Source organism: Siphateles boraxobius, unplaced genomic scaffold (assembly GCF_051911475.1).
Source record: "Siphateles boraxobius isolate OS27281-9 unplaced genomic scaffold, OSU_SipBor_1 119, whole genome shotgun sequence".
NCBI lineage: Eukaryota > Metazoa > Chordata > Actinopteri > Cypriniformes > Leuciscidae > Siphateles > Siphateles boraxobius.
Genome location: NW_027508721.1, coordinates 2715870 through 2729472, shown reverse-complemented (window position 1 = coordinate 2729472; position 13603 = coordinate 2715870). Strand labels below are relative to the sequence as shown.

Sequence of the window (13603 nt, the reverse complement as noted above, 5' to 3'; positions counted from 1 at the left end):
CAGATCTAAAGGAAAAAACACAGAGAACATTCAGAACTCTTGCACTGAAACATTCGGTCAGTTCTGTTCACAGAAAATATTTTCACGGACATAAACTACTGGAGCTCAGACAGACGCGGCAAAGGAATGTTTCTTGTGGCAGTGGTTTTGTGTTACTTTATTCCAGGTCAATAATGCAAAGCGACTTACAGTTTTTCTTCATTGCAAACACATTAAAACGGATTCTATTAGTATAAAATCCCAGAACATTACTTCAGCTCCCTAAACAAAGACACATTCTTCAAAGCTTTAAACTTTGTTCACCTGTTTTCACACATGGTCCATTTTATTCCATTTTTTTTTTTTTTTTTTTATCTTCACAAAAAATGTTCTTTTTTTTAGGAAACCCAAGCACTCAATATGTATCAGTTAACACACATGCAAAAATTGTTCACATAAAAATCTAATCGCAAAATCAAATTAGGACACAGGTGAGTATGTTTTGGAAGAGGCAGAGCCTTGAGGTACTGAGACCAAGTTAATGAAGGGACAGTTGTCTCCGATGAAATCTATGTTTCTCTGGTTAAAGTTCACCCCAAAATCAAAATCATGTTAAACATGTTACTACACTAACTACAAAATACAGTATTTTTATCTTACTCTAGTTGCAGTATACTGTATTTCTTGTTTTCTGGTGTGTACTCTGTATTGTCAAGTCACCTTTATTAACACAGCGCTTTATACAATACAGATTGTTGAGTCAGTTCCATTGTAAAGATCATACATTTCTACATTAGTTAATTTCATCTTCAAAGCAGTTCTGCAGAAAACAGTGATGTCATCGTCCAGCTCAGTTCAGTTCTCATCCAACAGTGTCAGTGCAGTCAATATTGACAATATTGTTGAATATTAAGTGTCCTCAACTAAGCAAGGCAGAGGCGACAGTTGCAAGGAATTCAAACATATTTGTAATTACACATTTATAATGATGATGTTACAATTTACTGCATTTAAAATATATTAAATGCAATCTAATAAAACACTACAGGTAAAAGTATAATCAAGTAGCGGACCTTTAGTATGTTAGTCAACACATCAAAATAAGTATACTTTAAAGAATGACAAAAGATTATTAAAACACCATTTACATTATTACAGTGCACTTTTTAAAAGCGTACTCACACTTAGTCGTGAAAGTGTACTCTCTACTGAAGTTGCCTTTTATTGCATTAATATTATAATGGTACCCTATAGACCATTTTGAGGTCATAACAGTTATCTCAGGCCAAAGTTTGGTTGTGATGGAAGATAATCTGATACTAATTTACAGTAAGAGCTTGAGTTCGTCACAGAAATTCAAGGTTTGTACAAAGTGAAGCGCGGAAAATATTGGATTAAATATTCAGATGAAATACCAAGTCTAGGACTGAGTCTGATTTAAGACCAAGCATATTTTTTCTAAAGCGCACAGTATTGTTGTATGCACTTTTTAAAACCCTCAAAAGAAATTCTACTAAGTTCAAAAGTCCACTTACTGGTAGTGAAATTTACTCTTTATTAGACCTACTTAGACTGAGTGACCACCACTGGTGTTGGTTTTTTGTTGTGTTCTGCAATAATGTTTTGTCGGGAAACTACAGTATGAATCACCGGTTGAGAAGGAAGGAGAGGTATAGAGGGGCATTACTCTGATTTACAAGCATAAAACGGACACATTCCCAATCCGCACAATGTTGACTACACACCTGTTGCAGTGCAGTGATTTAGATGACATGTATCTGTACATGTGTTTGTGCGGATAATGTGTGACGTGGTCACTAGTCACATTTGCTTATCCTTCAGGATAGTAAATAGAGAGAAGTCTATTCAGTGACTGCTTGGAGGACGTTTAAGTCTCTGACAGCCTTCGTAGACAGTTTTTAAGAGACAGAAACAGATAGCTGGAAACTCGACAGAGACTCATCCAAAAGTATGGGGATTTGGAGAGGAATGTCAGTACTAAGCATACTTAATAACAGCTCTGAGCCCTGCATTCTACATGCCCGCAGTGGATTAGTATGGACAGTAAATAACATAATAACAGTGGATGTCTCCCAAGTGTACTAAATCAAACAACCCCAAATCGTTATGCTAAAGTACTAAAGGTGGAATGACTCTGTTGAGAGGATGGAAATGCAAACTAAAAATACAGAATTGTCTATATGGATCACAGCCCACGTTATGACATTAGCAGTGGAATTTAGTGTGAATTCCTGTATTTCTATGACTTTTATACAGATTTAAACATTATCCTAGAGTACAAATTAGGGAGCAAATATCTTCAATAAGACTCTCAAAAGACAGATGAGACTGATGTTATCGCACTGCCTCGAGGGAGTTTACTTCAAGCAAGCACTCACAAAGAGCAATGTCTAGCCGATGCAATACTTTAGAGAGGAACACAACAAAAAAAAAACAATGCATCTCCCAGTAAAACTTCCAGGCCTAGAAATCAGAATTGTAATATGTTATTTTCAGGTTTTCCATGGCCGTGGGAACCCTGGAAGACTGTCTCTCTCCCGCCCTACAAATATTCATACTTCCCTAATATGCAAAAAGCAGAATGTCAGATGAGGAGTCGTCTTCATGATGCTGGAGGCAAAAATACTTGGTCAACCTAACCTACAACTTCTGAAATTCTCAAGTAGCTACAAGGAAAAAATTGAAAAGCACATGAGTTGAGCTTCTCTTGGTGCTATAGGTCCCAACAAAAAGTTGTTTCGAGTATTTAAAAAAACACCAGTAAATTAGTTTTGTTTTTATTAGCACATCATAGGTCTACGACCTTGTGCTGACACAAGCTGATAAAAACTAATCCCAAAAATTACAACTCACTTTTTACTTTTCATTTTATGTGTTTCTTTACAAGGCAGTGGAAACATAAAATGTTGACATAATCAATGTTATTTAAGACTTTAATGCAAGTATAGTATCAGTATTCCTTACATTCCAAGAATGCTGAAAATTAATCAAGTTCATTTTAAGCCACATTTATCTCTCACTTAAGGGTGATAGAGTAAAAAACACATAACGTTCTATAAAATGGAAGAATTTATAATCATCCCAGCCATCAAAAAGAGGATGTAACAGTTGTATTAAAATGGAATTTATATTATATATTCATTATATTATATTATATATATATTTTTTTAAAAGGTCAATCATGAGAAAATTAAGTTGTGATCACGAGAAAACAGTTTTTTTTGTTGAGATCACGAGAAAATTAAGTTGTGATCACGAGAAAACATGAAAGAAAAAATTAATAAATTTAATCCACGGCCTATTAGGGCTTCCTTACAGTTCTGAAAGAACACTGCTTTTCTAAAAATGTGTAGTTATTGTGCCGTGAGTTGATATCTGTTAGATGTTTTGAGCTGACTGAGTTTAAAACAATAAAACCTGCATCTATTATTGGATAATTATTAGTGATTTTAGGCCAAAGTACAAGGTTGTAGTTGAAAACTATTAAAAATAATTTTCAGTCATAATAAAATATAAATGCTAAATGTTTTAAATCAAAAGTTTCATCTGTTAACAAATGAACTGTGAACTAACATGAACAAGAACATTTTTATTATCTAACATTAATAAATGCTGTAAAAAATATATAACTAATTGTAAGTCATTAGTCAATGCGTTAACTCATGTTTACAAATTAGACCTTATTGTAGTGTTGCCATATGTAGTATATACTAAAACTGAAATTAAAGATATATAGAAATATAAAAAAACTAAAATTAATGAAAATGACAAAATCACAAAACAAAAGTACTAAAACTTAACTTCAAAATATAAAAAGCAAAGCTAATTTAAAACTATTATTAAATTCAATAGTATATAATACTAAAATAACACTGCTCCAGAAATATTTGAACATGCAATTACATTTTCAGTTCAAACCAAACCTCTTTAAAAAAAAAAAAAAAAATCAGACTCAGTCACGGTTTCCATAAACTTGGCCATTCTCAGCACTGAGTGACATTTTCTGGCAAGCAATCAGCACATATGCAGGGACCATAAAAAGTCCTGTAAAAACCTATGAACATCTATTTTAACCACAAACTTTTCCCATTTTTCATTATATTTTGACTTTCATGGGACTTTAAAGCTATATTTATAGACATATTTTTTGTAGCCTGTGTGTATTATATATATATATATATATATATATATATATATATATATATATATATATATATATATATATATATATATATATATATATATATATATATATATATATATATATATATATATATATATATTTAGCTTTTATTAAGCCCCAGTTGGGCTGCACTGAGAACTGGACTAATGAAAAAGACACGGACCACAGTAGTGGAGGAAACATTCAGATCTGCAGGCAAATTTAGTTTTAAGAGAAAACTAGAAATCACAATCTTACAAACATTACCTAAATAAAGATTATACATGCAAAACCTGTCTTTGAAGGAAAATGTTCTTGAGTATGGTTTAATAATTACACTTAAGTGGATGACTGTGATTGTTTTGAGAGCTGTATGTTGAGTCCAAGTGTTGTGACACATTACTGGGAATGTGTTGTGGTCAAATATGCCAGTAAAAAGCCTGATTAATCATTTCTAAGGAATTAGTCAAGTGTAAATCAGTGTGACTGACTCACAACTAAATTGAGTTTCAATAGTGACTGCATGTTTCTTCACTCACTCCGTACTGTATCTCTCTTACACATCTCAGCCAAGCCCTGTGGGACCCTTGAGTTTACATACTGTCTGCAAATCTTTAGAAAAAAATGGGATTTTTTTCCTCCATGTGGGCTGGATTGCCGTGTTTGGTGTTGGATTTATATTTGGCTTAAGTAATCATCTCTCCTGTTTTACTGTTGAAAACTTTTCAAGCAATAAAAGCTTGATGGCACACACTTTCACATAAACATCCACACACACAGACAGACGGTCCTGCAGAGCAGAAAAACAATTTGACAGAACAATTGAACAAATCTGTACTATTCTGGAGCTCAAATATTGTTCTTAACAAAAACACAACCCGTACATGCGAAAGGAGTAATTATATAGAGAATAAAAAGGAATGTGGGATCTTAAAAAAGTGAAAAATAGAGAAAGGGAAGGAAATGGCAATGGTTTAACCACTTAACCAGCTGTTTTCTGCCTGTCATTACTTCAAAGCTGAGCAGCCCTAAACACAACACCTGGAGCTCAAGAAGATAATCACGGGAAAGAGGAGAAAGGTGGAGCGCATATTTTTGTCTGAAAGTGAGAATTCAGTTCAACAGACAGATTTTTAATATGAGATTGCAGGTAATCAGAGCGCTGATACTCAGATGAACAGCATGGTTGCAAGTTCAATAAACAAGAAGCTCATATCGAGGAGCTTAACATTGAAGGCACAATATTGCCAGTTACTTATCCGTTTTGATCCGACAACGAAAACTGTTCCAAATGACGCAAAAGCAGAATCCACCATTGAGAATATCTGAGCTAAAGTTTGAAGTTGCATTTCCTGAATGAATCAGCGTTGTTGAATGGATAGGAGGAGTGAATGATTTGTGAATGAATTACTCACTCACTTGTCACCACCAACTGGCATACAGATATTTGGAAAGTAAAAATAGACCAGCACAGAACGAGTATATTTTATTTTATGAAACAAATTTGCTGAAATAATGACTGCTTTTAAACTGGATTTCAAAACACTCCCACATCTGCCATTGATTGATAAAACAGATAGTCCCGCCCCCAAACTCATATCATTGGTTAAGCCGGTAGGATGCTAAAATAAATGTTTTGTTGGCCCCACAACAAAAAGTATGTTTATACTTTTTACAAAATCAACCTATCTGTGTCTTAGTTTTCTTTGGCATACTAAGCTGGGATAGCTTAAAATGACACCTTCCCTTAAAAAACCTGGATATCCATTAAAGGTGCAATAGGTGATTCACTACAGAATTTTTTTTTGTTATGCCGGTTGAAAGCCTCCTCATATCCTGACAGCAATTCACTATGTTAAGTTGTCTTAATGTTTTTTTTTATACATATATATAGTTTGTGGAAGGCGTAGGACCATAAAATGTTCGTTCAATCGTTGCATTCGGTCCGAATGAAATTAAAGCATGTGTTCCCTGTCAATCAACTTGTGTTTGCATACACCACTGCGCAGCTTGTTCATACATCACCAACGCGTTCACGTGCGCTGTGTAGACAGAGAGAGAATGGCAGGCAAACAGTTGTTTATGTACGTTATTGTTGTATCGTTACTCACTGTAATTTAAAGTTTTCTCACCGGTGAATTACACATGATGTAATCCAATATTGTTGTCTCTGGTCATCTTGCTTCTGGTCTGTGTACGCACACAGAGTGATTTGGAGGCGGCGTAGCATTGGATGGCGATTTGCAGGATTGTAATGCTTACAATGCTAGCAGGCTAAAATTAGCATTTCCCAGATCAACTATCGCACCTTAAAAATATATGTTGATACAAAAGATCTCAAACGAGATATCAAAACAAACAGACTTTAATTTAATCATGATGTTACAGAACGCAGCATGTACATAAAATAAGAGAACTCATCATGTAGAAGCTAAAAAAACGGATGTTTGCTAAACCTATCGAAACTAAGCCCTTTTTAAGTGTCAGTTTATTACATGAAATACATTGTGTAATGCAGCCAAGCAATTAATAGTTCTTTTACAATTCTGTGAAAGTGAAACGCACCAAACACTGACACAGTGGATTTGCAATTTCAATATTCATTTGTTTTCCCTATTTATTTAACCTCTAAAATGAGATGTGATCCATTTTACATTCACAATATTCAACAGCACTGCAATTGTATTAGGGCAAGAGGGTCCGAGTTGCACTGATTCGTTTTCCAAGAACAATCCTAAAAAAGCTCTAATACTGTACATGAAAACGTGGATGGAAGAAGACGGAGCAAAAGCAACTAGCCGACCTGAAAAGGCCAGTATTGGTGAATCATCTGAAGTCCTATTCACATACTTGGCCATTTTTAGGAACGTTTTTTAACCTTTCTTTGTTTAATCTGAAAAAGATTTTCATCAGATGGATACACAGAAGAAGCGTTTGCTGCTTTTCGCTGTCTCTTTTTCAATTTCCTCTCCTTCTTTTTCGTTGTTGTTTCTATTTTCTTTTTATTGTTCTTTTCTATTCCAAAGGCCTTTTTCAGCTTCATATTGGCTTTCTGGGGAGACGAAAAAAACCCTGTCGAGTGAGGGCCCTTTTTGCCACCTCTAGGAAAGTCTGCATCTTCATCTAAAACTATAACTGAAGATTTCTTCTTTTTCTTCTTTTTGGCTTCCTTCTGGCTTTGCTGTTGTGATATAAACTTGCCTTTGCCGTGGCTCCCTGGTGTTTGTGAGTTCTGCTTGACACTCAAGTGTTGGTGCGCTTGTTGATGATTTTTGGGCGTGTGTGCGATGCGTCTCTTCGGTGTGTGCTGGTTGTTTGTGTGAGTGTTGTATGGGTACGGAGACTGTTTGTGGTTGGTTTTTTGTTTCTTCCTGGGCGGTTGAGGGGTAGATGTAAAACCCCCTCCATCAGTGGAAATCAATCCAGCATCCTGAAGATCTGTAAGAGAAACGCATGTCCTTATATCTTTAGGCTGATCAGTGTTTATCAATTCAACTTATCAGAAAGATTGCAACAAACCTTTGGCCTTCTTTTTTAGTCTGTGCTCCCGGCAATTGATGTCCTTCGTTGTGTCATAATAAGTAATCATGGGCAGGGTGGGATATGTCCCGTTATACATTCTCCTCTGAGAGCATTCCTGCAGAAAACGCACACTTTAACACCTCATATTATTCATTACTTGAATTATATTCTATTTGATTATATTTTAAAATGTGATTTATTCCTGTGGTGGCAAAGCTGAATTTTCAGCATCAATTCTCCAGTTTTCAGTGTCACATGATCCTTCAGAAATCATTCTAATATGCTGATTTGATGCTTAATTTTTTTTAAAAAATGTATCAATGTTAAAAATTATACATTTTTTCAGGATCCTTTGATAATCAATGTTAAAAGAACAGTATTGATTCGAAATTCTTTTTTGTAACAATGTAAAAGTCTTTACTGTCACTATCAATTTAATGCACTCTTGCTAAATAAATGTATGCTATATCTTTATGGCTAAATCTTTATATCTCAAACTTTTGAATGGTAGTGAATAGTGTGTGCGTAATAATTATGCAAGTCGATATCATCTATTTTTCCAAGCACATTTTACCAATTCCAAACCCCATCAACCTTAATAACTACTATTCATTTAGTATATAATTATCTATAAGTTACATATAAATGTTAACAAGGGCTGGAGGTGGAAAAACGCCTTATATTCACGTGTGTATTATTATCAAGCAGGTTTACCTTTACAGGATGTAGTTCTGGAAAGCGGTGGCATTAAAGGGTTCCTGATGGTTTAATTCTTTTAAGTCTTTTACAGATAATATATTTTCTTCTCAACCTGTTTTTTGGGTGATGCTGCTGCCCCAATAAACATTTCTTGTCCTTTGGTCATGGCTTCATTTTGTAATTTCTATTATTAAGATTGATGTGGTTTGGAATAATTAGCAGTTTATGTTTTGTAAATCCTATATTTGTAAAATGTCTCAATTGGTTTAAGTATGACAAACAGAGGAGTTTGAAATGATGATGGGGCGGCACAGTTGTCAAGCAGGGGTTTTCATTTAGTTTGTGTGTGGAAATGTTGTAAAAAAGTTTTGCTGAGGGGTTGTTGTAGTTGTTATCCATTGCAGAAAGCAAAAGTGACATCACAACATCAGCACACCCATGTGATGCCCATGGATGAGGCCAATCCACTTACATGCCCAAAGTGTCCTCTCTTAGAGCAGTTATAACAGTAGGCAGGTTTCCTGCAGGCCTCTGGATCACTGGACTTGTTGAGAGATCCCAAAGTGGTCTACAGAGAAACAAACAGAGCACAAGGAGAATGATTACAAAATAACAAAAATAATGACACTGCCGAAATCTTTAAAAGAGAGTTTGACTGCCTCGACTGACAAAGTGCACCAAAGTACTCTCTTGTATTTGCAGTCTGTCAAAAGTAAAACAGTGAAGCAGTTCCTTCATTCACACTCAGTACCATTTCAAATAGTGCATCTCAACCTTCTTGACTCCAAGGCCGCCCATTTTCCACAACAATATTTCCTCTTTTTTTCAAAACAAATTTGCCTTATTTATGTTTTCTCACAATTTCAAGCTTGGCATTACTAGAAAAATCTATATTCATTATAAAAAAGTAATTCACATTATATTTTATTAATTTATTTGACTTTTCCTGGTCTACAAATCGCACTTTTAATATAGGCATCATCGTTTATCCAGTGAGAACCCTGGTTCTTCAAAGAAAAATGAAAAACTGTTTTTGTCATCTTGAGGCCCTCTTGAAAGTTTGCCGAGACCCCCTGGTTGAGAACCACTGGTGTAAAGGTATAATTAACAGAAAAATAAACATTCTGTTATTATTTTCTCATTCTCCTATGTTGCACAACCATCTCTGCTTTTTTCCCCGACAATGAACAAGTCAAACTGGCAAATTTGTATTCTTGTGTAATTTTGTTAGTATACATTATAGTACACTTTTGTCCATTTTTGACAGTCCCTGGTCACTTTATGCTTTCATAGTGTGGAAAAGAGCAGGTCTGACATTCTGCGAACGTCTTGTAGCAGGCTACTATGCTCATAATAACAAAGCCTTTGTAACAAAAGCATCTACTGTGTGACAAGCTAACAAGCAGTCAGGTTAAGAAACCTCCAATTAGGGTGACATGAATTTGGGCACAACCACTACCAGAAAACTCACTAAACACACACAAGAATACAACTTCGCTCATGTCAGGTGTGTGAATGCACCTCGGTCTCTCAGCTGTGCCCTTTGTGAGCGTGTGTATGTCAGCAGTAGCCGACTAGCTGCGTTATATTACTCTACTTCACTCAATTCCTTTCACTCAGTTCTGTTATTATAAACCTCACTTACATTTCCCATCTCGCTAGTGAATGATGAACCCCATTCACTCTCTCTTTCTCCCATCATCCACTCTGTCTCCTCCTCCCACTCTTTCTCACAGACATTCATATAATCTGTATATTTTTCTTTTCTTTGAGGTGATATAAGGGAGTGATTACCGAGGGTATCAATAAATCCCAGTAATGCGCTGGTGATAAGGCCGCCTTTGGAGTGTGTGTATGTGTGTGTGTTTCTCCATCTGGTCCCGGGGAGCCCAAAGGCGTTTCACGCTCCATCGCCCTCCGTAAATACAGCACGATAAAGAGGGTAAGCTGACTGGTGCGAGCATGTTTGTGTGCGTGTGTGTGCGTCGTGCCCGAAAACTACACACATATTGTCTTTTAATGTCTCCTCAAGGGGGCGTCGAGACATACACACACTCATATACACGCATTTTCAATAAGCCAGGACACACGCGGCCCCACTACGTCATATTTTAAACATATCTTCCTCCGTTCCACACACTCTCTCTCTCTTCCTTTCTGTCCGTTTTCCGCTTGAGTGGTTAAAGGGTGGAGGGGTGAATGCTATTAGAACCGTTGGTCATTATCAGCTCAGCGCTGGAGACTGCTCCATCTCCATCACAAAGACACCACCGGTTCCCCCTAGACACCCACCCTTCTCTCTCTCCGTCGCTCACTCACCCACTCACTCTCTCTAACCCCCCAAACCCACAGCACGGTTTGCCTTCCACTGGCCTTTATAAGTGACATTTGCTAATCAAGCATCACTATTGCTCATACATAGAGTTTTTTTGGTCAAACCCTTTACTATAAATATTATACTTCAGTGTAACTCGTCCTGTACTGTATGTGCAATGGACATAAATGACACATCAATTCATTTGGCTTGTTGAGGAGAGACATGCTGTTACTTTTCCAAGCGATGGATTGCCTGGTGAATGCTAACATTAGTGTGGGGAATCCCATAGACTTTGAAGGAGGAATCAACGACAGGACTGGACTGGGACTAAAAATCGGCCCGGGCATTTTGGCCCAGACTGGCCCACTACATATAATCATAAACACAACCGATCTTTTCACGCCCCTGAATATGTATAATAACTCCTATTAAAACCACTAATGCCATGTAGCCTAATGAGTGAGTAGGAATGAGTAAGAGTTAATAGATGAAATAACTACTAATTGTATAATACAATCGAAGTACTCCACAATGATGAATCCTAAAACAAACTATAAGCTGCATTGGCATTGCAATACCAGTGTTTGACAAAGGATTTTTGGTAAATCTGTGGTGGGTGGATCTCTGTACCTTTGGGGGGGGTTCGGGGGAGCCCCCCGTAAGAAAAAATTGTGCTTTTTAATGTTAAATTAATCAATCTGGTGCACTTTGAGAGTTAAAAATTAAGAGCTCCAACCCATAATCAGTGTGGAAATTGGACAAAGAAAAACTCAAAACTCTTTTAGCTGTGATAGTGTCTGTCTGCACACTACTACAAAATAATAGTTCTAATATTAATTCCATGACAGTAATAGCCATATATTGTAAAACAAATGCACTGAAAAATAAAAGGAACTTTTATAATTACTTTTGTACTAATTTCCATGCTTGAAAGAGATAAACACATGATCTTTTATTTTGGCGGAAAACATGGTTTACAAACGCGTCTCATTACACTTCTAGTAAAATGCGTAATCGTCAACTATGCAGATGTGTAAATAATGCGTAACTGGGTAATGGGTTCCTACACTCATAGCGTAAGTGTTCTGAAAGTAGCCTAGTTCTGCTTACCACAGTTCTCTACACTCACTCATTCTCTCCTGATCCTCCTCAATCGCCTCATCAGACACTTGAAGGGGCCGTTTCATTTTCACGCTATTTCTCTGCACATTCCTTGCGTTTCTTCTCCATCTCTGACTATTTTGACAGATACACACTGACACTGCATGCGCGCTCAGAGCCCAAAGGGGGAGATTGGACCAGCACATTAAAGATGTGATTGGACCAGCCCAGTGCCAATCAAGAAAAGAACCAATGGGCCGCTGATCTACGTGTTTCACGGGCCGGTCTGTTAAAAAAAAAAACCTACGCTGACTTTTTTTGTCCAATGCATTACACTGGCACACAGATCCCAGCGCCACCAATTAAGCAAAACTAAACGAATGTGCAGCCGATGTATGAGTATTATGGGCCGTTTAGACAAAAAAATTGTTTTTATATATTTTTTAAAGAATTATCTGTAGGCCTATCGGCCCAAAAAGCACCTCGGCCCACCGGGCAAATGCCCGGTATGCCCGATGGCCAGTCCAGCCCTGATCAACGAGAAACTTGGAGCCTTCTTTTGACCTGGGCCAATAAGCATCCACCCAGAACACCATAGAACCCAAAAATTGAAATTTATTGGTTTTAATTTTAATTTCGATTCCACAAAGTAGTTCCTTAATTCATTATTAGCTTAATACATAGCTTAATTCATTATTCATATACGAATAGCTTAATTCATTATTCATTATTAAAGATCACCATAGACACAGAACAATCCACATGGGATAATCTCACAGTATAACAAGTAGCCCACTGATTGCACTGTATTCTTCCTTCTAAACTGAACTCAAATGGCACTGAGAATTGGGTGAATAGCACTCAATTGGAGAAATTGAAAGATGAAACAATGCTGATGACCTAGGTCTGTGTTGGAGTAGTGAGTTTGATGTCTCAATTAAACTCGAGGTTCTGTGGGGTGCGGACTGGATCGACTCCATTCCTAGAGCTTCCGAACAAATGGGTTTTTTGGGGTGCGGACTGATGGGGCAGTGAACCCGAGGTTACCCCGTGAGTCAGTCCTAGAGCTCCTCCTGTCCGATTTTAGGGGAAAATCGGGTCCATCTGGGACGTCAAATGGAATTTGACTCAGACACAGTGTCAGAGTAAAACTATATGCAAGACAAGATACACAGGTGTTTTGCCAGATGACAAGTTTATTCTATGCATCATCTTTTTACTACATTAATTCATTTCACTCTAATTCTCTTTTAATTCCTTTTATAACCATTTTAATTTCCCTTGCTTTTATTTAGTTTATTTTCTATGCAAAGCTCTTTGAATTGCCATAGTGTGATCGTTTTTAATTCCTTTCTATGTAAAGCATTTTGAATAACGGTTTTATCCTTGCTTTTATTTTGTGATTATTTTTATTCCTTTCTATGTAAAACACTTTGAATTGCCATAGTGTATGAAATGTGCTATATAAATAAACTTGCCTTGCCCTTTCTAAATAAAAAAGCTAATGAATAAAAAAAAATTACCATTATTTGGATGCATACGTATTTCTTTTTGAAAAATTTAACCCTAAGGAGAACACCACCAAAAAAACTCAGAAAAAATGTCTGAATGTAGACTACATAATACAGTTAAAAAGTTTGAGATCAGTATGAATTTTTTTCTTTTTCAAACTTTTGACCAGTAGTGCATCTCTTTTCTACTTGCTCCCATATGAACAACCACTCAATAATTAGAAATAGACAATAATTAGATTTAAATGTTAGAAGTCTTAAGCACGCATCAAAGACTTGTGGTTCAGCGAG

At 36.4% G+C, this 13603-nt stretch overlaps 1 protein-coding gene across 1 annotated transcript in view; it reads right to left on the bottom strand.

Moving 5' to 3' along the window:
- Positions 1-6511: 6511 nt before the first annotated feature.
- Positions 6512-13603, bottom strand: part of zcchc7 (zinc finger, CCHC domain containing 7) — a 61742-nt gene continuing 54650 nt past the window's right edge. The window contains exons 7-9 of the mRNA XM_077204212.1: positions 8856-8951; positions 7682-7799; positions 6512-7600 (exon numbers count right to left, since the gene is read on the bottom strand). Of these exons, the coding sequence (XP_077060327.1) occupies positions 7023-7600; positions 7682-7799; positions 8856-8951 (792 nt within the window). The 3' untranslated portion in view covers positions 6512-7022. The remainder of the gene's footprint in view (positions 7601-7681; positions 7800-8855; positions 8952-13603) is intronic.